This window comes from Nerophis lumbriciformis, linkage group LG09, assembly GCF_033978685.3.
Source record: "Nerophis lumbriciformis linkage group LG09, RoL_Nlum_v2.1, whole genome shotgun sequence".
NCBI classification, from domain to species: Eukaryota; Metazoa; Chordata; class Actinopteri; order Syngnathiformes; family Syngnathidae; genus Nerophis; species Nerophis lumbriciformis.
Window position 1 is genome coordinate 19,781,168 of NC_084556.2, and position 27,946 is coordinate 19,809,113.

At 38.3% G+C, this 27,946-nt stretch overlaps 3 protein-coding genes across 9 annotated transcripts in view; 1 reads left to right on the forward strand and 2 right to left on the reverse strand.

Moving 5' to 3' along the window:
- LOC133607590 (sialidase-3-like) lies at positions 1-9,862 on the reverse strand. Its single transcript, XM_061962366.1, has 3 exons — positions 9,534-9,862; positions 9,153-9,393; positions 1-4,426 (listed from the first exon to the last, which is right to left on the reverse strand). Exons 2-3 carry the CDS (start codon positions 9,375-9,377, stop codon positions 3,425-3,427), a joined length of 1,227 nt encoding a protein of 408 aa, XP_061818350.1. The 5' UTR covers positions 9,378-9,393; positions 9,534-9,862; the 3' UTR covers positions 1-3,424.
- xrra1 (X-ray radiation resistance associated 1) overlaps positions 9,605-27,946 on the forward strand; it is a 22,721-nt gene continuing 4,379 nt past the window's right edge. For 2 of the 7 annotated variants that reach the window (XM_061962355.1, XM_061962356.1), the window contains exons 1-17: positions 10,097-10,237; positions 10,421-10,554; positions 10,627-10,698; positions 11,981-12,053; positions 12,121-12,218; positions 12,282-12,433; positions 13,855-13,950; positions 14,876-14,985; positions 16,135-16,172; positions 16,239-16,310; positions 16,377-16,470; positions 16,548-16,672; positions 17,749-17,880; positions 19,288-19,417; positions 19,530-19,645; positions 19,741-19,808; positions 19,896-20,029. In XM_061962355.1, the coding sequence (XP_061818339.1) occupies positions 10,204-10,237; positions 10,421-10,554; positions 10,627-10,698; positions 11,981-12,053; positions 12,121-12,218; positions 12,282-12,433; positions 13,855-13,950; positions 14,876-14,985; positions 16,135-16,172; positions 16,239-16,310; positions 16,377-16,470; positions 16,548-16,672; positions 17,749-17,880; positions 19,288-19,417; positions 19,530-19,645; positions 19,741-19,808; positions 19,896-20,004 (1,653 nt within the window). In that variant the 5' untranslated portion in view covers positions 10,097-10,203 and the 3' untranslated portion in view covers positions 20,005-20,029. Of the gene's footprint in view, positions 9,750-10,096; positions 10,238-10,420; positions 10,555-10,626; positions 10,699-11,980; positions 12,054-12,120; positions 12,219-12,281; positions 12,434-13,854; positions 13,951-14,875; positions 14,986-16,134; positions 16,173-16,238; positions 16,311-16,376; positions 16,471-16,547; positions 16,673-17,748; positions 17,881-19,287; positions 19,418-19,529; positions 19,646-19,740; positions 19,809-19,895; positions 20,584-27,946 lie in introns of those variants that run through there. The other 5 variants (XM_061962360.1, XM_061962354.1, XM_061962357.1 and 2 more) reach the window with 5 other exon arrangements.
- Positions 23,978-27,946, reverse strand: part of chrdl2 (chordin-like 2) — a 15,443-nt gene continuing 11,474 nt past the window's right edge. The window contains exons 8-11 of the mRNA XM_061962361.2: positions 26,731-26,919; positions 26,493-26,666; positions 26,327-26,419; positions 23,978-24,688 (exon numbers count right to left, since the gene is read on the reverse strand). Coding sequence (XP_061818345.1) covers positions 24,561-24,688; positions 26,327-26,419; positions 26,493-26,666; positions 26,731-26,919 — 584 coding nt within the window. The 3' untranslated portion in view covers positions 23,978-24,560. The remainder of the gene's footprint in view (positions 24,689-26,326; positions 26,420-26,492; positions 26,667-26,730; positions 26,920-27,946) is intronic.

The following is a 27,946-nucleotide window of genomic DNA, read 5'->3' on the forward strand; positions in this document are numbered from 1 at the left end:
TTATTATTTAGGAAGGAACTTTAATGCCATTTCACAAGTGAAACAAAATATCATTTTCAGCACAAACCCGTTCAAGAGCAGACACGTTGTACAAGGTGACAGAACAGAAACGCTGATTTGTCGTCACGCAGGCGTTGGGATGGGATGAGTAAAAAAAAAAAAAAAAAAGTTTAAGAGTTGATCCCAGACTCAGCTCCTATGAGGGTGCTCAGTCTGGGGTCAGGAAAAAAAATATATAGGAGTTCTCTGTCGTACAATATAATTTTATTTAGCTAGATGTAATTGTACTTGTACACATTGGAGAGTTTTTAAAAAAGGATGATATTACTTTTATTTTCTACAAAAAAGTAATGCAACAACAAAACAATATTGACATGGTTGAAGAACCACTTTAGGCAAATGTTAAAAAATACTAAAAATCAAATAACCATTCTCCTTAGCTCATCGGAATTTAGTAGGATATTGCCCAAAAGTAGAAAATCTCCATAATGTATTGGGTTTGCTTGAAAAAGACTCTGTTACATTTCTTGAAAATAATATGGCCTTTGGCAAAATAGGCATTGTTCACTACAAAAACAGTTCATCGTAGGCTTTGTAGTTTTGCAATTTTAAAACTGATTCCCTCATTTTGCGGGAAAATGCTTAATCCTCAAAACATTTTGTGATTTCCCAGAACACTATTGTGACATAAGTATTACCTGCTAATAGGCTTACATGAAAAGGTACATCTTAAGCACAAGTATTAATATTATTTTTTTTATATTTGGCCCCTCATTGGCCCTCACGAGTGGGGGAAGAGTGGATCGTGAGATCGACAGGCGGATCGGTGCGGCATCTTCAGTAATGCGGACGCTGTATCGATCCGTTGTGGTGAAGAAGGAGCTGAGCCGGAAGGCAAAGCTCTCGATTTACCGGTCGATCTACGTTCCCATCCTCACCTATGGTCATGAGCTTTGGGTCATGACCGAAAGGACAAGATCACGGGTACAAGCGGCCGAAATGAGTTTCCTCCGCCGAGTGGCGGGGCTCTCCCTTAGAGATAGGGTGAGAAGCTCTGTCATTCGGGGGGAGCTCAAAGTAAAGCCGCTGCTCCTCCACATCGAGAGGAGCCAGATGAGGTGGTTCGGGCATCTGGTCAGAATGCCACCCGAGCGCCTCCCTAGGAAGGTGTTTCGGGCACGTCCGACTGGTAGGAGGCCATGGGGAAGACCCAGGACACGCTGGGAAGACTATCTCTCCCGGCTGGCCTGGGAACGCCTCGGGATCCCCCGGGAGGAGCTGGACGAAGTGGCTGGGGAGAGGGAAGTCTGGGCTTCCCTGCTTAAGCTGCTGCCCCCGCGACCCGACCTCGGATAAGCGGAAGATGATGGATGGATGGATGGATATTTGGCCCCTCATTGACTATTTGGCTGTGGCAAATAGACAACAATCGGTTCTATTCGCCGGTATAATGATTGTGTCACATTTGGCATTAGAGAAAATATGGTGCAAAGGAAGACATGATACCCTTTTTGATTAAAGAGAAAGAAAAAGATGTTGGAAAAACATCTGACACGATAAAAAAAGAGCAGATGAAGGGAGTGGTAAGGAGCACTTGTCAAGCATGCTACACACGAACACACTAAGCTGGTTAATGATGCAGCAGCATGCTTTAAATTAGTCCTTTCACTCCTCACTTTGGTATATCCTCAAATAGTGGCTGGGTGTCCTCTCATGGATATCAATGAAAATTAAATAAATATTCATTAAGTATGGCAAAAAAAAAGCACACATCGGCATGCTCTCACTGCCATGCAGCAAGTGCAAGCCTAAGCTACCACACAAGGATCAACACAAAAGTAAACAATAATAACTCAACGTTCAAATAGTACATTTAGTTGGCACTCTTACCCTCATTGGTTTAAATTAAGATTGGTATTTGTTTGGTACATACAGAGTTTGTTTTCCTTATTTCATTGCCATGGACATCTAATGTACCATATCTAAACCATATTTAATAGTCTATAGCCTCCTTATACGGAGATTACACGCTGTGCGTAGGGCCACGCCATCCGTTCAAATTTAATTTTAAACAAATTCCTAGCCCCTTCCTGCACCGTCACTGATTGTCACTGTCCCCTGTAGTGCACAGCATTAGTGTTGGTCTTGTAAAATAGTTGTCCTGGGTTCAAAGCCTGGCTGTAGTCACTTCAAGAAGGTTTGCAAATTCTGTTATTTGGCACCAAAAAATTAATTACTGAACTATTGATTTCCCATAAATTTGTTTTAGTACAAAACATGTCAATATCCATTAAAAAAAAGTATGAAAATAGTTAACATGTAAAGTGTGAAAGATGTAAGGGGGACTCTAAATAAAATTCTGCTTGGGCCCCAATTTTAGACAGGGTCGGCCCCAGGGTCTACATACGATTGTTTGACACACGCATGTTTAAAATACAGCCATTTAGTTTTCGCATTGAAAATAAATGTTGACATTGAAACAAAAGATCTAGATATACGTAGATGTATTGGCACAGAAAAATTAAACATGGGCATTAAAGAAATAAGTATTTTTTTTATAGTTTGAGGTGGTTTTTTTTAAATGTCGGTTTTACGGATTTCCACTTAAAGTGACAGTTTGCAACCCTCACTGTTTGAATTTAAAAAGTGTTATGAGCATTATATCCCGCCCTCTTCTGGCTTTGAGCATGTAAACTACGCTCGTATGTGTCACACAGAAGCACAAGGAGATTTTTTTTGTGGTCAGCTGATGATTTTTGGCAGTTGCAAGTTGCAAAAAACAATCACTTTAATGTACACCTTTTTTCAGTAAGAGCTATTCGATTTTGTTGTTGTTGTTCAATGTCATTCTCTTTCACTTTCAATGTGAAATGAAAACGAGGAAGTCAAAATGAAAAATGACGACCCAAAAAAATAGATCAATGAAACGTCACTGAAAAAGATGGACGTGAGGGGAAAATCTAAAAACTGACATTAAATACACAAAATATACTTTACCTTTCTATGTGCATGTTTAAAATGTGTCAATGTAATTTTTTACAGCGTCTATTAAAAAAATGTACAATACAAAAATGTATTTATGTTTTCAACTTAACGGCAGTGTTCCTGCACCATGTGACCTGATCCGTCTATTAATAAATGCGTCGCCCCGGCTAGAATCAAACTCTGATCATATTTCTATGTAACGAAGCCTAATTCAATTCCATGTGTTTGTTTGTCTTCACACTGTCATAACAACCCCTATCTAAATAGTTGTACTACTTTAATAAAAGTAATATCAGTATTCTAAAAATAGACATGCCCCTGGCCACCATTTGAAGAGACCCTTAGCTGAAGTAAAGAAGTAAACATCCTGCATGCATGAGAGGAACACTAGTAAACACAGAGATGTTAGCCTTGCCTCTTTCATGCTGGGATATGTTATTCAGTACATTTTGTTGTTGTTTTTCCTGTTTGTCTGCATGACATCTTTGAGCGTGAACGACACAAACGCAATCTGCTCCAGTTCGCTTTCCTTTCCGCATTCCATCAGGCACGAGAACTGGTCTTTGTCCGGGTCGTAGGCCAGGTCTGAGTACCCGCTGGGCCCGCAGTGGAGGATCGTGGGTCGGTCCCACCCCCTGGAGTGCAGGGGGGATCGGTTCAGGTAGACGCCCATGTCCCGCCTAGTGCGCTTGCTGGTGGGGTGCATGAAGAGGAGCCATGTTTGGGTGTCCGGGCACAACGTGTCACACGCTTTGTTCTCTGCGTCCTCGCAGGGGATGAACTCCGGCGCGGGGAAGCCGACGACGCTCCCTTGACAGCCTCTTGGCTGCTCCACCAGCTCTCGGGCCGTGCGGGGTTTGTCAAAGCAGACGCCGCTGTTTTCGCTCAGCGCTTCGCGTCGGTGGCCTCCGAAGTTGCGAGCGTTGCAGTAGAGGTGACTTCTGCCCTCGTGATCGATGATCTCCGCCATCTCGCACTCGCATGACTTCTTGCGCAGCATCTTGCCAATGTGCCAAGTCTTGCCAAAGTCTGCGCTGTAGATGGTCAGCGCTCGTGGGCTGACGGTGTGAGGAACAGGGAAGGAGAAGCACCTATACGGAATGTAGTAGGCGTACGCTGGGATGATCAACCTCCCGTTCTCCAGTTGGACGCCGTGACCGGGGCCGACCGCAAACGTGGCCCACTTGTCGATATCTTGTCCGATCACGCTCTCCGTGACGTCCTTGGCCTCGCTCCAGGTGCGGCCGTCGTCACCGCTGCTGACGTAGCAAAGGCGCGTTTTGTTCTTACCTGTGATGATCTGCCTGTGCTCAGTGGTGTGGCCCAGGATGCAGACGAAGAATAAAAACAAGGTGCTGGTGTTTTTCTCAAACACTGGGCAAGGATTCATGGTGCGGTGGAGCGGCAGGCATGCTGTTGACAGCTCCTCGCTCGACAGCCACTGGAATGACAGGACAGTGCTTAAATTGGACACTTCTATCGCGACATTTAATAAGCTCTCTGTGCTTATTAAATATAAGTCATATTACGATTTTTTTTCTACATTTAAAACATTTCCTTGGGGTCTACATAACATGTAATTGGGTTTTTTTGTGTCATGATCCGTTGCCCGGATCATGTTTTGTTTAGTTTTGGACTCCCTCAGTTCCTGTTTTTGAGCACCCCTGGGTTTGTGTTTTAGTTGCCAATCAGTCTGGCTTCCTTATTTGCTTACATGCAACAAGTTACGTCGTTTACCCTTTGGATCCCTGAGCTATGCTTTGCCTTATGCTTTTCTTGTTAGCTATTCCGTTAGCACCCCGTGCTATAGGCACGTTTGCTTTGTTTGTTTGTTCCTGCCTGATTTATGGACATTAAATAATTTTCTTACCTGTACCTTACCTCTGGAGTTTTCCGTCTGCATCCTGGGAGAATGACCCACGCATAAACATGCGACCCAGACGTGACGTTTTGGCCAAAGTTTTGCATACATTACAGTGGGAAAGGGTTCAAATGGCCCCATTTGTTGCTCTTTACCTGACACATGAAACGTGACAAATTGGGGGCTGCACTACCCACTTTATTTGGAAGTAGAGTGTTGAATATCTTAAAATGTGTTTTTAAGCAATTCCATCTTTGACCAAAGCATCAAGTGCTATGTAGAGTGGCGCTTTCCATCATTTTCAGCAGACTGCAATTGCAAAATGAATACCCCCCCTTCCTCTCACGCGAGATCTACCCAGGAATGGGGCCATATGAATCCCTTCCCTACTCTATGTTTTACAGACTGTTTCCAGCTGCTTTCTGACCCGTTTGGTTTTGGGGGTAGTCTTATTTACGTGCCTCCACTTTGACTGCGTCTATGTTGTACTTTTTAGCGCTTCCATAGTTAGTCTACTGACAGATATAAGTGAGAACTATATGCTACTTTGTATTAGGCGCAGGATGCATGTTCGTGTACGAGCCAGCCAGCTCCACAACAAGAGGGTAGAGAAAAACAAGGATCTTATTGACGACAACGTCAGACTACAATGGTGGACTCGCGCAAAGCACTTTAGCTAAATCTCTACCATATATGGCTAATCCACTGATGTCACACTTGGGAAAAACGTCACACTTGGTGCATAAATAAAATAGCTCATTTGAAGGAAATCTGAAGGAGGGCAAGATTGTTTTATAAATATCTCCGCCATGCCTCCATGGTATGATTTAACATTTACAGGACTCTTTCAAATCCCCAAAACACAAAAACAGATACCAATAGGTAAGTAACGTTGGTTTTGCATAATAGATCCCCTTTAAAACATGATAACCCTCTGTTTTGACTTTGCACCTTATGTACTATTGCCTTCTCCACGTGTTATTGCCAGAACAGAATGAATTCACCAGTGACAACCTTCTTATATATTTTGATAGTGGATATTGGAATAGCACACATGTGTTTATGTTGTGTAGTTTAAGTGCACTGTATCCATTATCCTGTATCCTCATTCTTACAATATACAGTAGTACCTCAACTTACAAGCTATGACACATCTGTGACACTTCTATGACACATCTCTTAACTCAAAACACTTGTATCACAAAACCACCTCTATCATTGAAATTAATTAAAATCAATTTAATTCGTGCTTGGTCCCCCCAAAAGCAGCACAATCTTAACATGTAACATGCCTTTTAAAAAGAAAAACAAACTGAAGAAATACTGTATAAAATACAATATATACAATAGAATGTAACACTAACAACTAGTTTTATGAAGTAATGTAATAATAATGTACAACATTGACCTTGAAGGGTAGCCTTCTACAGTATCTCCTTCAAGCTGCTCTTCCGTCAAATACACCATCAGCAGCTTTTTACATTTTTTCATGAATACCTGTCCGCAGTTTAGATATTATTTTAAAGTACAAGTAGAGTGAAAAAATGAGTTGCCTCTATTTTAAAGCTATTATGATATATATATGATTTATGACACAAAAAGACTTCTAAAATGCGTGAACAAATAGATATGATCAAAATAGTATCAATCTCTTGGAAATTACGAGCCATTTTGAGCGTTAATGAGCAAACCAGTCTCGTGATCCGTGGCGTAGAAGTAGCAACAAAAGATCCCTTCCCCCTCGACAATAATGCTAATCAAGCAGACTTTGTGAGAGCCAACAATGATTACTTTGGGGAAAATGATGATCCCGATTCCAGAACCTTATATTTTTGAGCCCGTACACAAGGAGGATGAGTAATAAGTTTTAGAAGCTGTATGCTAAACAGATGCAGCTATATTGAAACACTATAGCATCAGCAGCATTGCTAAGTGCTAAACATACAAACTAACCATAATAAACCATAACAAAACAAACATTTACTGTAATACTTCCACTCTCACTGTGATGCCAATCGGTGGGACGCTCACATAGTTCCGTTTAGATGAAGATACAATCACAATCCTAACAAAGGGTAAAAAAAATGTATTTTTTTCGCCATCTCGGGGGATGTCAAAGTTGACCAGCCTGTCGGACCATGGCCACATTTGTCTACTAGCAGGTGAGAGATGCATGAATTATGATCTAGACTAACTTTTTGCAAGTTTGAGACGAAGCAGAAGCAGCCGTCGGCTCAGTGTGCCAACCATAGCAGCGTAAGCGAGCATTAGCTCGCTGCTATCAATGCGCCGCCAAAATAGGCCGTGTGCGTTGGCGCTTATGATAAAAATTTCACTCATTTGGTTAATTTTCAGGTCACGACATGTAAATGGAGCAATGTTTGCGGTTTCTGAATTTTTCTAGAGGGTATGATTAGCGCAAAAGAGGAACCACGATCAGTTGACTCAATTGTTAGCTATCTATTTATGATTTCCAATGCATAAAAAAGCCAAGCATATGTGTTATTGTCTTACATAAGGATTGTGAATGACAAACAGCACATCTCTTTCCAATGTTTGCGTAATTCTAGTATGACTGATCTGATAACATCATCAGAATGCAGAAGCATTACTCCAGCGACGCAGAATCTACGGAAATTGCCAAAGATATTCGGAGCGGAATATTTAAAATGGCCGAGTATCTTTTAAATAGAGGTACTACCGTATTATGTGTAAAGACAGTTGTTTTGCTGCATCTCTTTTATTAGATGTTATTAGACCATGCAAGTGTACCTCATAACATTTCCAGTATATCACAGTCAATGTAGTAATATCGTATGTGAACAACAATATAGGTACATCAGAGTCGGACAGTTAGCACCTATTTCTACTTCTTTTTCCCCAAGGTGGCGCCACTTTAGTGGTTCTGCACTCTTGTATACCCCACTTTTGTGTTATGGATGTTTCCCTCTGGTTTTCATGTGTTTTTTGCCTTTTGGTTCCAACCCTTTCGAGGACTGCGCAACAAGGGGTGGCACTTTCGTGACTTCGGTGATGCTTTTTACAGGAACTTTTTAACTTTTTGCACCGGAGACCAGCTGCTGGCTCTCTGCCACACCGGAGTCCGGAAGAGATGCGGAGGAATAAACAGGGCTATGGAGCTTGCATTGATCGCCGGGATGGTCAAGCCTCACGGGACTGAAGGAACATGTATAGGAACCTTCGGTCTCCCTCGGCTAATTTATCGCTCATCCGTGCGGACCGGACATTGGCCGGGGGCTGGTGGGCAGCCTAAGACAAAGTTGGCTCTTTTAATTGCTTTGTAGGGTTTGTTTCTGTCTCTGGCCGCACGGCCCCCACCCCAGCAGACGACGACGAGGAGCACTGCAGAGGCCATTGCGGTGTATGTGGGTGTTGAAATGGTGTTTTTATTTTGTTTGGTTGTCTATTTATGCATTGTGCAATATATGTGCACAATATGTATTATTTAGCCCTGTGATGAGATGGCGACTTGTCCAGGGTGTACCCCGCCTTCCGCCCGAATGCAGCTGAGATAGGCTCCAACACCCCCTGCAACCCCAAAAGGGACAAGCGGTAGAAAATGGATGGATGGATGGATGGATGGATTATTTATTGCTATGTTTTTGTTTTTGCGTTGTGTTGTGTTGTATGTAGAAATGGTACAGCTGAAGTGGCTGCTGGTTGCATCAGCTTTGTAACCTGACTCTCGCCAGATCCTTGTAGTTCGCTGAGCTCAACACAAGGATCTGGGATCGAGGGCAATGCAAACTCCTTCAAGATAGCAAAAAATAATGAAACCAATCAGGATTGCCGGGCGGGATTTCATAGATGTGACGTAGCGCCGAAGCGACTGTTTGATTCAAACAACAATGGTGGCACACAGCGAGGAGTCGTGTGCTGACATTGGTTCTGCTATTGCAACTGTGTTGTCGAATCTATCGAATATTAATTCTTTAAATTAATTAATTAATTATTTTCGCTCTGTCGCTATCCAATATGTCGGCTGTTCTGTTTTGGATTTCCCCGCGATGTGAGTGGTTGAAGTACTGCGTCATTTAAGATAACGGACAAGTGGTTTGTCCAATCACATACAATGATTTTTTTTTACAAGGCCCCGCCTTCTGAAATACATCTCCTATTGAGAAGTCCCAGATCCTTGTGTGGAGCTGAGCAAACTACAAGGATCTGGCGAGAGTCAGGTAACAGTTATCAGCTTTGTGCACCGCAACCACATTATTTCCCTCAATTTCTCTCAACATTAGCACACGATTTAGTTGCAATCAGGGGGTCACATCTAAATAAATACCTGAACAGATCCGTCAGCATTCTGCACCCCTCTTCTCATGACAATAAGTTTGGCATCATTGTCACGAGGAGAAGATCTTTTCTCTGCAAAGGCAAGGAAGGTACCACTGTGCCTCAGATGGATGAGAGCGGGGATTCTGTAGGTGATGCCATCTGGCTCCTTTTCAAATAAAGTTGTCTTTGGTGGCTCATCTCCACAGTCAGCTTTAGATGGTGCGTTTCCCATGATGCACCAGCAGCTCCTGTCAGAACATGCAGCACGTTTATTTACCAAGTGCCATGCAGCGTCTTGCTTGGTCGCACAGTGAGAGGAAGAATTCATAGTAGCAAAAACGTGATAGCGTTTTTGTCCAACACGGGTAATAAAATTAAAATCCCATACCTTCACTAGTCACTCGTCACATTTGTCAACCTTGAGCTCGTCGTGACCGATGCACTGTCTAATTATAATATGTGGCCGTAGAGCTGCGGCGATCTTGACACTAAGGACACAAGAGATGAAGACGCGGAAGAGAGAACTGCTTCCTACTCACTTCCGTGTTCGTTTGGCGGCTTTCTCTCAAACGTCGGACTGGCTTTTACTTTACAGGTCACGAAGGTACTCGTTAGTATTATCGGTGTCGTTGTGTTGCCAAGTGCATTCTAGTAAGACGCGAGGACTTATTCAGTAGGGGAAAACACAACAAATAACACAACAAATAACACCCATTCGTGACGACTCGGGAAGCCACGGGCATGCGCAGTGTGACCCTCAATGTTAGGAACTACGTAACGATAACTATTTAAACCTGGAGTTGATTTAAAAAAAATACGCCTAACGCCAAATCCATGCATACATCCATTTTCTTGGGGTTTCAATTATTATTTATTACATTTAGTGTATTACACGTTAATATTTATTTTTCTTAATCGTCTAGCTCACTACCGCCATCTATCGGACGGGATGTTATGCGCGTCCATTGTGTTGCTAGGAGATAGAATGTACTGTAGCACACTACAGTAACAACGTACTTAAACATGGATACTTTTGACTTTAAAAGTTACAACGGATTATGTTTCGGACGTTAATGTGTCAAAAGGAAGAAGGTAAGTTCAATGTCGAGTAGTCTTGGAAGAAAAAGAACTATAAATGAAATAATTCTGCTTCGTTTTATGTGAAATGTTTTTGACCATTGTGTTTCTGATTAATTATGTTTTTCTTTCATTTTATCACATGAAACAAGTGAATACTATTTATTCACTTTTACTAAAAAGACATGTTTCTCCTAGGTGCTTCTCACTGGCTGATAGCTTTCAGAAAGGCAGAGGAACACAAAAGCATGACTTTGTGCAGAAGACAAAAGGAGAGTTGTGATAAAGAAAAGAGCTGCCATGGATGTTATACTTTAGACAGAGACTTCCTGGTGAGACATTTAAAAAAACATTAAAATCCCCTTTTAGGCACTGTAAAAACATGTATTTTTTTTATCCTGCAGCTGCAACTTCATGAGGTTGGTGAACCGTCTGAACTTTGCACTGTCAACATCAGTGAGCAGAAGCTGGATGCTGTAAGAACCAATTTGACTCTCTAATATAGGGGCGTCAAACGTGTTTTCATTGAGGGCCACATTGCAGTTATGGTTGCCCTCAGGGGTCCGCTTTTAACTATGAGTAATACATTAATATAAATGTATAAGGATTCATCTCATGATATTTTTTTACACAATTGCTTATGCATTTGATCACTTTTTTTTTTTACGTACTCTGCAAAAAAAAAATAAAAGAAAATCTGTAGACTGGCAGCCTAGTCACCAGAATTTAATGTAGAAATGATGGTCTATTTTTACAGCATATAACTGTAAATACCACTGTTTATTTACGATAACATTTTGGCGACAGAGCGGACAGATTTTTTTATTGTAAAATCGATGGTTGTTGTTGTTTTTGCGGTGTATTACTGTAAGTAAAAAAATAACACCACTGTTATTTTAAACGATAAAATTCAAGCAACTGAGAGGCCAGTCTTTTTTATCATTACATCAATGGTTGTTGTTTTTGTGGTGTATTACTGTAAATAGAAAAATAACACCACAGTTTTTTTAAACGATAGTATTCTGGCGACTGAGTGGCCAGTTTTTTATCGTAAAATCGATGGTTGTTGTTGTGGTTTTTGCTGTGTATTACTGTAAACAGAAAAACAGTACCACTGTTTTTTTAAACGGTAAGATTCTGGCGACCTATTTTTTTCTTAACCGTGAAATCTATTGTCGTTTTTACAATGTAGAATTTAAAGGATTACTTGCTTTGAAATCATAAGTCAATCAGTCATTTATTTTAATGTTAACAAAAAAGTTTGTAATGTATCATATGATTATTTGTTACAGTATTAGGAAACATGAAACTAATAGTTAATTATTATTACAAATTATAACTACTCTCCAACCTAAATTCATACAATTTAAATAACAATACATTATTAACATGAACAACATTATTATTACATATTCAGACAGAAGTCAAGCAAATATTTCAGTATCTATTTTTATTTTAATATTTTTTTTCATAATGTATGATAATAATATTTGTGAAATGACTAGATAATATTGAACAAAAATATATGCAATTTCATACAGTACATCTATTTTTTTTCGCCCAAAAGGGAAGAATTAATACATTTTGTAAGAAAAGATAATGTACTTTATTGACACATATTATTTCACGGCTCTTACGGGCCACATCAAATTACATGGCGGGCGAGATCTGGCCCCTGGCCTTGAATTTGACACCTGTGCTCTAATATGTCTTTTCTGTGCATAAAAATACTTTGGTGTTTGTTTTTTCCTTGCACAGGTCAAGCCAGAAGACCTCAAGGCATTTGACAACGTCGCCTACGTGGATGCATCCATTAACTCCCTCTCTTTAGGTCAGACAATTTCCACTCAAAAGTTAATTAGTTCTGCTTTAAACGTGGCAACTGTGTTTTTCCAAAGACTCTTTTGGCAGTTTTGTTTCTTTAAAAGAACTCAATCTGGCTGTGAACGGCCTTTGCAATGTCGCCTTTGATGCAATAGACTTTCCTCATCTTCAGGTAAAATAAGCAAAACATTGGAATAATTAAATGTCATTTAAATAATCACATTTTGTCTTTCAGGTTTTGGATTTGTCCTATAACTGTTTGTCAGCTGATGATGTCGTCTCCTTCAGCCGCCTTCCTCTACTGAAAGTTCTTCATCTGACCGGAAATGAGCTTTGTTTGTTTCCGCCTCATCTTGGATCACAGTATCAAGACCCTCTCTCATCTTTGTTAGTATCTTTAATGAGACATGTTCACTGGCATCATGCAAATATGTCAATAGATTTACTCCCACAGGAAGTAAACACATAAGAAAATGTGTATTTGAATTTGAAGATGCAATTTCACAATATTCCAATCGGCCAGGAGGGGGTGCACAAATGGAATTTTCCTTGTTTTTAAACATTTGACTATACTATACAAACACTTGTACTCCTTTAATTTTAACATATTTCAGGATAAGCAGTTTACATACAGGGTAAGTGTAAAATATTACAGCCTAAATAAATGCAGGAGCAGATAATGATAGAATAGATATGAATTTCACAGTTATAAAAGTGAAAATAAAAAGTGGTTGTCTAAATTAAGTCTATTTATCTAGTAAAGAAAACTTGAGGTCTTTAGTATTTTTTGAAGTGTCTTGTTTGACAGGTTAAAACATTAGTCCAAATTTAGGGTTTACTTTGAATAATATACAAATATGCAAAACTTAGTCGTCAATGGGAATATATATGTATCTTTACACCAAATTGTCAGCCTATACTTCATCGCCTCTAAAAAATAAATGAGTCATATTTCAAGATTATAATCTAAATTGTGTATGTTAACATTACAGAAAGACAAAGTGTCCAACATTAGGGTACATTTTTGCTTCAGAAAAATCATTATAGGGAATTTTCTATAAATCATCTTAAATTGTATTTCTTTTATACTACTTTACTACTACTTTAGGAACAATTGGATGAGTTGTGTATTTTGTCCATATTTTCCTAATTTCTACTTCAGGTGATTCTTTAATGATAGGTGATATTTTTTTTCACCAATTCTTATTTCTATAGAAGTATTGTGTGTGCCTTACTTAGTTTAAATCAAATATTTGGTGAAGATAAATAAATGTCACTAAAGCATTCTGTATTTATAAACAAGTTGAATCAACGAAAGTGAATATCAAATGTAAATTTAATTTCAGTTCAAATAATTGGGAAATGCAATTTAAATCCATCCATCCATCCATTTTCTACCGCTTGTCAATGGATATAAATAAGAAATTATATATGACATTTAATTAGCAAATTAGTGGATCTAAATTAACATCATCCTGATGCTTTGTAAATCTAACTCATTTTAAGTGGTACTTTTAGTTAAATGTATTCAATGTTTTCGTTTAAATCTTAACGTAATCTTTATTTTTTTTCACTCAAATTTATGGCAATCAAAATCTATTCAATCATATTAGTTGTCACTTTGTTGCCATTATTTTTAAGGTAACCCTTTTTACATATTCACTTTTGATTGTGTCTGGAGAATATACTTTAAAAACACACCTTTTAAATGTGTGTTGGTAAACTGTTTTATGGCATGTTTTTCTCAGTGGAAAATGTATTTGTGGATTAACGTATGACATGTTTTGTTTGTTTCTTGTTTTGCACAGGCACACTGAAGATCCTTTTAACGCCCTGGAGGTCCTGATGCTCGATGATAACAAATTGTCCTCGGAGGTCTTTGGCAGCCTCTCAGCCCTCAAGAGGTACTGATGTGGTTTGTGATTTTTGTTGCATTTGAGTTTTAACTTTTTTTCAGGGCTTTCCAGCCCTGAATTCAAGGAAACATAGTTTTTGTTGTACAGATTCACTAATTTAAATACAATACAGTACCTGAAAAAATAAAATATTTACATTAATTGGACAATTTCACTTCTCTGACTTAAATAGAAAAAAATGTTTTTGTACGATATTCGTTTACAACAATATATAAATTATATATACAGTGTATGTATGTATATATTTTTTTATTTACATGTTTGTAATAATACATAATTAATTAACAAAATATGTTTCTCTTTTTAAAGGAGCCTTTATCTACATTTCCAACTTTTTAGACTGTTTAAAATGATGTGTTTTGCATGTCATTCATTTGTATGTCTCATAAATCTTTTGGACAGTTGGGTACGAGGAGAACTTAACAAGATCTTTGGAATTTCTAACGTCGTAACTTTTTATGGAAACTTGTCACTTTTCCAGCGGTAGTTAGCGGCCACTTCTTAGTAGTATTTGTCGCTTTTGTTTTGAAAATGTTAGACAAAAAGTGTTTCTTAGATGTACGAATGGTGCATGTATTTAAACCGGAGTAAGGCAGAAATGGAAAGATTTTTTTTGTTTTCAGGGAGCTAAAGACCTACCTCATGGTCACTTTGCCACAGATGGTTGTAACAACAATAGTACTTTTAAACAATGAATCAGAATACCCGTAATCACACTTTTAAATGTTGCATAATTTATATAATTTGTATAATTTAAATTAACTTTGTATACCATTAATTGTTTTAATGCACATCATTTATTTGCTTAAAACATATTTAACTTTTTTCATGCTTTTGTAAATAAAATTAGAATATTATTGCTTTTTAAGTAGTGATAATTGTAACAATTTCTATTTTTTCTCCCCTTTGACAGACTGAAGCACTTAAACCTACAAGGTAACCGCATCACAAAAATACCATATTTGAATGTGATGACCGGCTGCTCCAGACCCGTGCAGACCCCCCTTGAAAAAGAAGGACGTGGTGAGTGACTTCAATATTGGGGTGTAAAACTTTTTCCAACATTGTCTGCATTTGTAGAAAAACTAGAGCATGCTTGAGCCACTTTGATATTTTTCTCTTTTCTAATTCAACGTACAATATATGGTCAAAATGTGCTATGCAAATAGTAATGCATTAGTAATATGTGAAAGCATTGTCATAACATTTTAGCTCATTTTGTATCCTTTTACAGTTGTAAGGCAGTTTTTGCTATTAATCCGTTCCAAAAAGGTCAGACAAAAACAGAATCGTACAAAACAAAGAAGGAATTTTTCCCATTAGAACTCCTGTAAATCCAATTAATCTTTTCCAGAATAGGGGTGTCCTGGTCTGATATTGATATTGCATATTGGACCAATATAAGCAAAAGAATAAGTATCTGTCCATGCATCTAAAATGTCCGATATAAGGTCCAATAGAAGCAGTCCTGCAATGTGTTTACTTGGGCCAAGTTAACATCTAAATGTTCTCCAATAAGCACACAAGGTTGTTTTTTTTTGTATTTTAGCCAAGTCATTTACAAAAGGTAAACATGGTAGGCTATAATCTACTAGGAGCTAGCAACTACACAACAGCTAAGCACACAATAGCACACAAGCTAGACATATGTAATAAGTGTCCTTAATTGAACAATATTGCAGTCTAAAACACCACATTTATTAACGTAAACAAATATAAAATAATTATAGTTGCATATTACTTACCACATTTTTCAGACTATAAGGCACACTTAAAATCCTTTTCATCGACAGTGAAAATTTGGTAATTTTTGGTAATTTGGCAAAAAATGTAATAAAAAACGGAATTATACGAAAAGTGGGGCATATGAAAACTGAGGTGCAAACTTTCTGTCTTTTCAAAGTGACCCTAATCGCTAGTGTTTAGTTTTATTTGTCTGTATTCCACCAGCCTAAAAAAAACGAACCGTGGGCTCAGGGCTGTGATATACTTTGAATACCCCTACTTTAACTAACCCCCACCTGAATACTGTGTTTGTTTCATGTCTTTTCTTTGTATATTATATTTATATTATATTTGTATACAAACGTACATTGTCATAATCTTTCTGCACTGATTGTCTGAGAGAAATCACATGGTTTTGTTCATCTGTCATAACTTTTTCCAATCCAGCCCTTGATGAGCAGAGGAGTTTTAGCACCATGTCACAGGTAGGGAAATACGCTTTAAGTTGAAACGTTTCAATTACTCTCATCTTTGTTTACATCTGCGTCAAGGAGAGTGACTTCCTCAGAGCGTTACTGTCACCTCTACCAGAGCTCCAGTTCCTTGATTTATCTCACAACAAGGTGCCCTAATGGAAACTCATTTTAATGTCAGCTACTTCCCCTCGTCAATGTTTTAATCTTTGTCAGATTGCAGAGGAAGAGGCGCTGCTGCCTGCATCCGTTTTCTCAAAGCTTCGAGAAATCGACATTCGCTCCAACGCTTTGACCACAAAGAAAAGCGGTAAAGAAATGTTTCAGGTGTTCTTAATGCTTTGACAATCAATTTTATTGCATGAAATAACTCATGTTTCCACACAGGAAACCTCCCACTGCTGACATATTACCTCCAGGAGAAGATGGGAATAACAGTGACATGTAAAGATGTCAAGCATGGACTCCAGATGTCTGCTTCTACTCACCAAAAGGTTTTTGATGGGTTTGTGGTCAGTTCAACACAGATAAACAATCTCGATATAACAACTTATTTGCAAGTTAGACAAACTACAACCAAAGGAAGGAAGTCTGGAAAATGTGAACAACTTAGAGAAATGATCATCTATTAAAAGAAAAACATTATTTTTTTTGTTGAAATGACCAGAATTGTCCTTGTTTTACCTGTCAACATTTCCATTTGAAAATAAGGTAAAGTTAATGCAAAATGAGAGACAAACAGGGAAAATAAGAGAAATTCTGATCCTTCCACTAGAATATATTTTTTTAATGATTAGAATTGATCTTATTTACCTTAATTGCATACCTGTCAACATTTGTATTTGAAAATAAGGGAACCTTTCTTGAAAATAAGGAACATTCTGGCCTTTCTACCAAAATGTTTCAAACTTTTTTGTTAATACAAGAACTTTCTTCCAAAAAATTGCAAAGACCAGAAGTTTCCTTATTTTCTCTCAAAGCTAACTGTCAATTTTGCATTACAAAAGTATAAACTTTCTAGAAAATAAAGGACAATGGTATTTCCCCCAAAAAATGTATTTCCATTGGAAGGACTAGAATTTCATACATCTCCAATATTGCAATTGAAAGTAAAAACAACTTTGAGGGAGTAAACAGGGGAATTGTGATCTTTCTACTAGGATTTTGAATTGTTTTTGGAAAGACTAGAATTCTCCTTATTTTCCAGAAATGTTACCGTATTTTCTCTTAAATACAAAACTTAATGGCAGTTTTGTCCTAAAAAATAAAAAAAATTGCCCAAGTAATCAAGTAAATATATATTTTTCAGTGTGATCCTAGTTCTTATTTGTTTGAATGACATAAACACACTTTATTGACAGATTTATTTCTACAGATCAACAATTTATGTAATAAAAGGACACTAAGGGAGCAAGTTGTACACGTAGACGCCAAATTTTTCCGACAGAAAGAGACTCATACTCATGAGGCTCTCTCAACGATGCTCCATTCAGGTGGCACTTTAGAGCCCAAAAATTTAGATGTAAGCTTCTTACTTAAAACAAAAGCATATCTTTACAAAAAACCGACTGCAATTGTGTTGTTGCAGGTGGCGGAGGTGTTACACAAGCCTTTGTTGCTGCATGAGCGTCGCCCTGCTCGAATCCAGTTTGAGAAGGAGAAGTTGGCAGTGGGGTCAAAGAGTAACTTCAACACAGATGAACACGTCTTTGTCACAAAGGTACAGTATGTCTACTTTTGCAACGGTCTCCTATTATACAAATGCACCAACAACTTCACGCATTAAAAAAATACAGACTTCACTACACGTCTCAAAATAAAGCTTGGAGCTCTGCTAATTAATATTCATCAGTCATCAAGTTTAATCATTCTGTTTTTCTTCCGTAAATAGGCATCTATTGTATCCCAGCTGGATCCTGTAGTTTGAGAGAGGCTAAAAGCTTGTTGTCCGGAGTTTGTTTTTAAGATGACAAAATGTAAATGGAGTATTGTTGGTGGTTTTTGAATGGTTATTTATTGGATTTTATGGGCAAAATAGAGGACCTCCCATTGGCACTTTTATTTATATTTCTTTAATATTTAGAATACATTTGAAAAAAATCCATCCGTCGTCATGTCTTTCATAATGATTGTGAACGATAGGCAAAATTCCCCCAAAAGTGCAGTTCCCCTTTAAGGGACTGATTAAAACAAATTAAATTGATGTGTTTTGTTGTCTGCTAGCGTTTTTTTTAATGACGTTCGTTTTTTCATATATAAATTATATATTATCTATTTCCTTTGTGAAAAAAAATTATTGCAGTATGCATTTTCTTGCATATTCTTCTTCACATTCGCAAGCAATGCAGCAAACAACTCCCAAGAGCACACTGAAGAAAAAAAAAAGGGTTCCATTATAGATGCACCGCAGGAGTTAGGACCGCTGGTTTCTGAAAGGCCCATAAAAAGTGTCACACGTCTGCTGCATGTTTAAAAACACAGCAAAATCGGCATGATAACATTAAAGTGCAGTAAATGACCGAGTGTGTCTGTGGTGAAAGCCCTGGTCGTATAGTACACGCAAAATCCTCATTTAAATAAGGCGGTCTGCACCAGTTATGAATTGCATGTAGATCACACGCAACACGCTCAATGATAGTACACGCTATTTTATTGTTTGCACATGCTGTTTAGCACCTGCTATTTGGGTCTTAGTAAATTAGGCCCTTGGTTTATTTCCCACAATGGATGCAAGGATTGCTGTCTTAGCAGCTTTGCACTGTGGAGAAAGGTTAGCCACTAGCGAGGACGCTACATTGCCTGGAGGACGCGTTCGTTCGCTTGTTCTTCTGAAATTTGCAGGACTCATCTACAATGTGTCATCAACATGCATAATCAAGATATTTTTACAAGCTCTATTCTACATCATTTACATATATGATATATATCGTGAAACCCTAATTCCCAGGAGGGCTTACTAATAGTACCTATAAACTGTCTAAACTCCAGCATCAAGGCACTTATTTAGAATTGTTGTAAAATATTGTCATATGATATGAGACCTTTTGAATGAAAGACTGATACCAGAAATAAATCCAATGGATTTATATTGAAGGAGTCTGTAAGATGACATTTTAACGCTGTTCAGGCAAACATATTCCCTGAAGACGACCAAACGTCCATGAGACTCAAAGACAACGCCGCGCCTGAAGGGTTCTCTCCCAGCAGAAAGAAGAAGATGGGCACAAAATCAGATCCTGATGTGGTGCGGCCAGTCGGTGAGGACCGGCAGCTATTTTTACCCCTCCACTTCATGCGGGCCTCCAAAAAAACGTTGGCTACACAATGCACAATGGCCCCATGGTGAAGAGGAATGTTCTTTTTTAACAGGAATCCAAACAGCTGTTCAAATGCTGGAGCGCACACTGAAGAATCTTAATATTTACAGACTCTCCAAACCAAAACTCGATAGCATCCAGACGCCGTACAGACCAAGACTCAAACAGGTTTGGGCAGACGAGAATGCACGCTTTATTGTGAATTATTTCCACTTTAATACATTGTGACATTTTATGATGGAAGAATCAACTTTCTCACACAGATTAAGGAACCACCACCTTTGAGACCAAGACAGAGTGAACTACTTGATGAGATAATCAAGGACTTAAGGTCAAGCACCTTTAGGTTCACACTTTTCAATGACCGCTCTTGTGATTTTAACACAATTTAAACATATTCTTTGGTTTTCTTGCACAGGTGCCGTAATACTGGAACTGGTTTGAGGAAGAGAGAACACAAGGAGGCACTCAAGCTGCTGAGGGATTTGGAGACACAACACAAGCTCCTGCACAGGAAAGCAATGTAACAAGGAAGGAGCCAAGAGTGAATAGGTAAAGTGCTGCTGAATATGTATGATAATCTGGAAATATCATTAATATTAGGCATTATTTTTTCTTTAGACCAGTGGTTAAATGATTTATGAAATGATTCAAATAATAGGTGACTACTGTAAATCGAAAAAGTCCAAGTTGTTTAGCAGTAACTTAAACTGATGATGTCACTATGACATCACCACGGATCCTCAGACAGTTTACGCAGTCCATAAACTGACCTGGATTTTCCTGCCGGTGATTATCAGTGACAAATTGCAAATCCACCACAGAGTTCCATCTGGTCCACAGCACTCTGAACTTAGTGATCCCGCGACGTGAAAATGATCTACTAATATAAGCAAAGCTCGAAAAGACAAATTACACAATCTGCATATCTTTTATTAAGTCCATATGGCCTCTGGAAGTCTTTCCAGATGATTCACAATTACTGAAGCTAAACCAAATGTTGGGAATGGTGCATTATTTTGTGTTTGTTTAATGTTGAATTGAGTATATTGATGACTACACAAAAATAAGGGCCAATAAAAATAGTTCTAACAGTGGTTAATAAATCAGAGAATTTCATTGAAATTCTTAAATGTGAGCATTAATGTGAACTTGTCAACACTGGATAGATAAATGGGCTCAGGCGTTATTCACCCTGTGAGAGAAATGATGGAAATAATAAATAGATATATTTTATTAATCCCACGAGGGAATTTAGGGATGTAAAAAAGTGACATAATAAATGGTTTTGGCACTCAGTAGCATACTTTTTTAGAATCACACTATGATTGAGAAACAATGAAAAAAAGATGAACATGCTGTAAAAGGGAAAACCTGTTATAGATTACAGTATATAATATAATAGAAGAATATACAAATAAAATGCTATGTATTTTATTTTTTAATGTGTTTTATTTTGTAATGCACCTTTTTCATATACTTGCCAACCCTCCTGTTTTCCTCAGAAAACTTTAGTATTTTTGTCCTTCAGTTCCACCACCTTGATGTTTCAGTTTTAATAGTTTCCCATATTTTTCCACAATTTTAACTCTGATGGGGAAAGAATCCTCTCTGCATTCTGCCGCAGGAGCACAGTTTCTGGTCTCAGCAACGCTCAGGCCACATCAGCGTAACACTTTCTCTAGCCGCTAAAGTTGGACCTTCGAGATAAAAGCATGGCACTAATATAACACAGTTGTAGAGGGACAGTCATGAAAATAAAGCAAATTTTGGTCTTTCCATCAGATTTTTAAGCAGTTTTTGTAAAAACTGTAATCCCCTCACACCCCCAAAAAATAATTTGGAAAGAACAATTTATAATTTTCTCCCCAAAAATGGAAATATCAGAATTTTCTGTATTTCCCTTCATTGCATACTTGTCATTAGCATTTAGGAAAATAAGGGAACATTCTGTTAAATAAGGTACAATGGGGAAAATAAAACAAATCCCGATATTTTCACCAGGTATTTTGTTTTTTCCCACAAAAAACTGGAAAGATCAGAATTTCCATATACTTATTGCAACCTGTCAACATTTGCATTTGAACATAAGATACATTTTCTGGAGAAAAAAAGGACAATCAATGACAATTCTGGTCTTTCCAGAAGATTTTTCATCAGTTTTTGGAAAGACCGTAATTTCCATAATTTACATATTTTATTGCAACCTGTCGACATTTGAATTTCAAAATAAGGTAAACTCTCTGGAAAAAATGGACAATCAAGGAAAATAAGGGAAAGGTGGTCATTCCACCAGATTTTCAAAGACTGATCAAAGAATGGAATCCCCCCTCCAAAAAAAATGGAAATACCAGAATTCCCTCATTGCATAGTTGTCAGCATTTGCATTTACAAAATAATGTCAACCTTCTGGAAAATATGGCATAATGAGTGGAAACATTCTCGTCATTCTACTACAATTTCACATTGTTTTCGAAAATACCAAAATGTCTACAATTTTCCAGAAAGTTTCTCTTATTTTCTTTTAAATCCAAAACATAATGGCATTTGTTCCTGGAAAATGTACAGTGTATGTTTTCCCCAAAAGTTTCCAACTTTATATTTTTTTCCAACGTGGAATGACAAACGCACTTTTTAACAGCACAACATGTAATAAAAAGGTGGCACTTTGTATATGAGTGTCAAAGAGCACTAACAAAATAGACGCCAAAAAAAAGAAATCTCTATTCATCTGATCTCTACTCAGGTGTCACACGCTCATATCCTGTTACTGTCCGTAGTCACTCAGCACCAAGGGAGTGCAGAAAATAACACCTTTGAAGTATTTGTGATGGAGTATAAACACCGCAGAGTGCAGGCATCGGCTTTGAAAGCAAACACGTCCGTTGGACTTAATTACCTTCTGATGCAATTTGCTGCGATTCATTCACTTGCACTTGAACACATCTTGCTGCAGCACGGGAAGAAAACATTTCATTCATTCTGAGTGCATTCAACTCAGCAAGGATGGCTTGATTATACCGCAGCACTTGTGGGAATGTCATGAAATGACTCATTGACGTGCTTGTTTTGCATTTTTTACGCGTATTCTGCCTTTCAAAAGGAGTTGATGTTCAAGAAGTATTGGTAAAAATTGATTTTCCTGACATTTTTGAGTTATCAAAAACACAAACATTTGTGAGGTCGGAGGTCACTGCTGTTTACAATAACGATGGGCCATTCCACCGAATTGTTGCCATTTACTTATCGTAACTCTCTAAAAATTAACTTACATTTATTTAGGTCTGTTTTTCAACTCTAAACTGAACATTGAACTATTTAAATGAACCCCATCAGAGGCACCAGCCCAGATGTCCGCATAAGGCTGCAAGACAGCCCCTCGGGACCCAGTCCCTTAAAGGGCCCCTCTAATGCTGATAACAGGTATTTCATAGTGGTGAACCTAAAAATGATATCTACAGGTAACAATTCCCCCCAAAATAGACACAATAGGGATTTTTTTTCTTTCAAACAAGTTTCATCACATTTTGGAATGCCAGTTATTAGCTCCAAAATGTGAGCGGGCCTTCAACAGCCCACTGACAATTTCATATTGTGTAGTATGTGTTCGGGTAGCATCATCAGCCCGAATTGGGGGTTTTTTGGCGCAGAATTTGAAGGAATAATCCAATATATCTTCCCGATGCATTGTTGCAGGTTGTATAGCAACACAAGTAAAGAAGGGGTCAGCCTGCATACATTTCCAAATAATAATGGGGGTATGAGGAAAGTATGGACCTCTCCAATCAAAGTAAGAGGGGAGTAATTGGCAGCCATCGTTTTAATGATTCTGACTTTAAAGAAGGGTTTTAGTTGGGGTTTGGATGGGAAACATTTAAAAGACTCATGCCAAATGTGATCCTTAAAACGAAGAAAGAAGAAAAGTCCCAGGCTCTAAGCTAAGTGGATCAGAATTTTTCGAAGGTCCTACACACTCGTTTTCAGACTAGAGGTGACCGATTCTTCCAGGCTGTTGCTCCCATGTATTGGGATCATATTCCACCTTCATTGCGCTCAGATGACACCTTCAAAAGCAAACATAAATTGTATATATTTGGTCAGGCTTTTAATTAGCTACTTTTGAGCAACTATGTTGCTCAAAAGTTGTTGTCCATCCATCCATCCATCCATGGATGGATGGATGGATGGATGTTGTCTTTTATATTAATATATTAGCCTTTTATATTGTGTGTACTTCCTGATATTTTAACTGTGTTGTGAAGCAGTTTTTGTGTGTAAGTACATTTTACTTACCTTGCACTCAAAAACAAGAAAATAAGAAATAATATAATATTCTATTTTTCATCCTCTTCTACTGATGTTTTCCTCAAGATGCTTGAGGAAATGCTGAAAAAGCATGAGGAAACACAGGCTATGGTGTTTATGGAAGTGCAGGGATTTTATATTTATTTTTTGCTCATAGTATTCACTACATGGGTTTTGAAGTAATCATGGACCAGGGTGACCAAAACATGCAATGAAGTGATCAAAATACTAGTAAACGGTGTTGACAATGCACTGCTTCCCCTGCCTGATAAAGATGGACTTGATAGAAAATAAGTAATATAATGACAAGTTAAGAGAAGGCAGATAAAAGACAAGACAATATTTAATGGTTGGACCGTCAGTTATATTTTTAAAGAGGATTGAAGGATTCAAGTTCCAAAAAAGCTGCCGCTATCTTTAAACAGAGAAGCACAACACAACAAATACGCCTTTGGCCTTATTTTGCCTTACAAAATGAACAGAACGATGTCCTTCGGGGGCTAATTTTAAAACATGCTTAATGTATTTTCACTTCAATCTTTTTTACCAGCTTTAACAAGTCCTGTCACTTCGCCCCCTGCTGGTCTGGAAGAAATCACAGTTATTGCTTCGCTCATCACATTTAGAGGCTTCGTCCACTTTTATACAATTTGTGTGCATTCAAATAGTCAAACTCCCACTAAAATATATTTTACAATAAATATGGAAATAAAAACATTTGTACAATAAAACCATGCAGTTAAAATAATGTTTTTCTAATACCGTCCCCCAAAGTAAGTCAGGGTGAACACAATCCTTCCACCTGCTTGGGATTTAAGAAGGTGACCATCTCCTTCATGCCATCTTCACAAACGCTCTGTGCTTGATCCAGTTTCCCTGCTCCGTCTTTGAATTTCCCCCACATCTCTGCAATCATAATAATATACCTTCGATCAACCTCATTAGCATTTTGGATATACAAAACCAGTGAAGTTGGCACGTTGTGTAAATCGTAAATAAAAACAGAATGGATTTGCAAATCCTTTTCAACATACAGTATATTCAATTGAATAGACTGCAAAGATACGTAACGTTCGAACTGGAAAACTTTGTTATTTTTTGAAAATATTAGCTCATTTAGAATTTAATGCCTGCAACATGTTTAAAAAAGCTGGTTTAAGTGGCAAAAAAGACTGAGAAAGTTGAGGAATGCTCATCAAACACTTATTTGGAACATCCCTCAGGTGAACAAACTAATTGGGAACAGGTGGGTGCAATGATTGGGTATAAAAGCAGCTTCCATGAAATGCTCAGTCATTCACAAACAAGGATGGGGCGAGGGTCACCACTTTGTGAACAAATGTGTGAGCAAATTGTCGAACAGTTTAAGAACAACATTTCTCAATGAGCTATTGCAAGGAATTTAGGGATTTCACCATCTGCGGTCTGTAATATCATCGAAAAGTTCAAAGAATCTGGAGAAATCACTGCACGTAAGCGGCAATGCCCGTGACCTTCGATCCCTTATGCGGTACTGCATCAAAAAGCGACATCAATGTGTAAAGGATATCACCACATGGGCTCAGGAACACTTTAAAAAACCACTGTCAGTAACTACAGTTCATTGCTACATCTGTAAGTGCAAGTTAAAACTCTACTATGCAAAGCGAAAGTCATTTATCAACAACACCCAGAAACGCAGCCGGCTTCGCTGGCCCCGAGCTCATCTAAGATGGACTGATGCAAAGTGCAAAAGTGTTCTGTGTTCTGATAAGTCCACACTTCAAATTGTTTTTGGAAACTGTGGACGTTGTGTCCTCCGGACCAAAGAGGAAAAGAACCATCCGGACCGTTATAGGCGCAAAGTTCAAAAGCCAGCATCTGTGATGATATTGGGGTGTATTAGTGCCCAAGGCATGGGTAACTTACACATCTGTGAAGGCACCATTAATGTCGAAAGGTACATACAGGTTTTGGAGCAACATATGTTGCCATTCAAGCAACATCTTTTTTATGGATGCCCCTGATTATTTCAGCAAGACAATGCCAAGCCACGTGTTACATCAACGTGGCTTCATAGTAAAAGAGTGCGTGTACTAGACTGGCCTGCCTGTAGTCCAGACCTGTCTCCCATTGAAAATGTGTGGCGCATTATGAAGCCTAAAATACGACAACGGAGACCCCGGACAGTTGAACAACTTAAGCTGTACATCAAGCAAGAATGGGAAAGAATTCCACCTGAAAAGCTTCAAAAATTGGTCTCCTCAGTTCCCAAATGTTTACTGAGTGTTGTTAAAAGGAAAGGCCATGTAACACAGTGGTAAAAATGTCCCTATGCCAACTTTTTTGCAATGTGTCACTGCCATTAAATTCTAAGTTGATGATTATTTGCAAAAAAAAAAAAATTCTCAGTTCGGACATTAAATATCTTGTCTTTGCAGTCTATACAATTGAATATAAGTTGAAAAGGATTTGCAAATCATTGTATTCTGTTTTTACTTATGATTTACACTACGTGCCAACTTCACTGGTTTTGGGTTTTGTAGAATGCTGAATGTGCGAAACCTTCATCGACTGTTGTCAGTAAGGTGTAATCCTCAGGATGATCCTTGATATCGCTCCTTCCAACGTCACCTATTTCCATTAATTGTAAAACACCTGCATGAAGAAATAAGTGATTATTCACCCGGCAAATTGTTTTCTTGCATAGTTCAATTGATATCTACTATACCGTCTACTGTCTTCCATACTTGCACCTCCACCTCAGCAGCGCTTGCTCTTTCAATAGCGATGATCCGAACCGTGCTGGGTGAGTCCACTTTTACAGCGGATTCAACTTTGTAGACCAACACTTTGTTTTTGTAGCCCAGGAAACAGTCAGTGTGGTTACTTGCAGCTTTACTCTCTACGATTAAGTGCATGGATTATTATTTTTATTTTTTTTACAACAAAATTCAACTACAACCTACCTGGACATGCCTTGCAGCACTTTCCGGGTGACTTGACCGGATGTTGACACGGATACTGACTGGGACACGTGATGCGTTTACACTCCTGCAGGCCGTCGCTACAAGAGCATGTGATGCATTCCAGGACCTTCCCCAAAACTGGGTGCCATGTGTCTCCGTGCGAGTATGTCTTGCCATTGTACAAACATGCTGGTGACACATGGAACACACACGTCTGAGATAAGAAAAAAAAGTTATCCGAACCGTTTTATATGCAATACAGAGCTATAACTTAAATGCAAAACAGCTTTGTGTTAACACAACTGTTAAACGTTTGTGGTGCGACTCAGTGGAATAAATAGAATGAGAGAATCACACAAAGCAATAACATCATGCAATTGAAGGGTGTGATATAAACAATTAATTGATGAGTGGGTTTATTATTGCAAACATGGGCAGAGCACCAAAATCGGGGTTCCCATATGCAAGACTCCTGTAGGAGCCCCCCGTCCCACTTTAAACCCAACGTTGCCATCCGTTACACACACACTTGGTATGTTTACATGTACTAACACAAATAATTATTGCATGGATTTGGTTGAAACCAGCTTTTTACAACACATGTAATAGCCTTAATTAGATTTTTGACTTTAAAAGATGGGGATTAACATATCTAGAGCAGTGTTTTTCAAACTTTTTTGAGCAAAGGCACATTTTTTTCATTAAAAAAAATACGGAGGCACACCACCAGCAGAAAACGGTAACAAATGAAACTCCACCAGGTTGTCATGCTTTATTTTGAGTTTGTTGTTGTTTTCCTGTGTGTAGTGTTTTAGTTCCTGTCTTGCGCTGTTATTTTGGTGGCTTTTCCTGTTTTGTTGGTGTTTTCCTGTAGCAGCTTCACGCCTTCCTTTGAGTGCTATTGCCTGACCTGCTTTCTATTGGCAAACACGACTATTTCAGTTGTGCGGACGCTTCCCTTCTTTGTGGGGACATTGTTGATTGTCATGTCATGTACGGATGTACTTTCTGGATGCCGTCTCTGCTCCACACGCTGTAAGTCTTTGCTGTCGTCCAGCATTCTGTTTTTGTTTACTTTGTAGCCAGTTCGTTTTTACTTTAGTTTTTCATAGCCATCCCTATGCTTCATTGCCGTTTCCTTTCCCTTTTGTTCATTTTTGGTTTAAGCGTTACATAACTTTTTGCCTGCACGCCATCTCCCGCTGTGCTCTGCATA

Coding starts and splice junctions, on each gene's coding strand:
- LOC133607590 (XM_061962366.1), bottom strand. CDS start 9,377: ATGGGAAACGCACCATCTAAAGCTGACTGTGGAGATGAGCCACCAAAG. Junction 4,427..9,152: donor ATGCTGACGGATCTGTTCAG/GTATTTATTTAG, acceptor CTGTCATTCCAG/TGGCTGTCGAGCGAGGAGCT.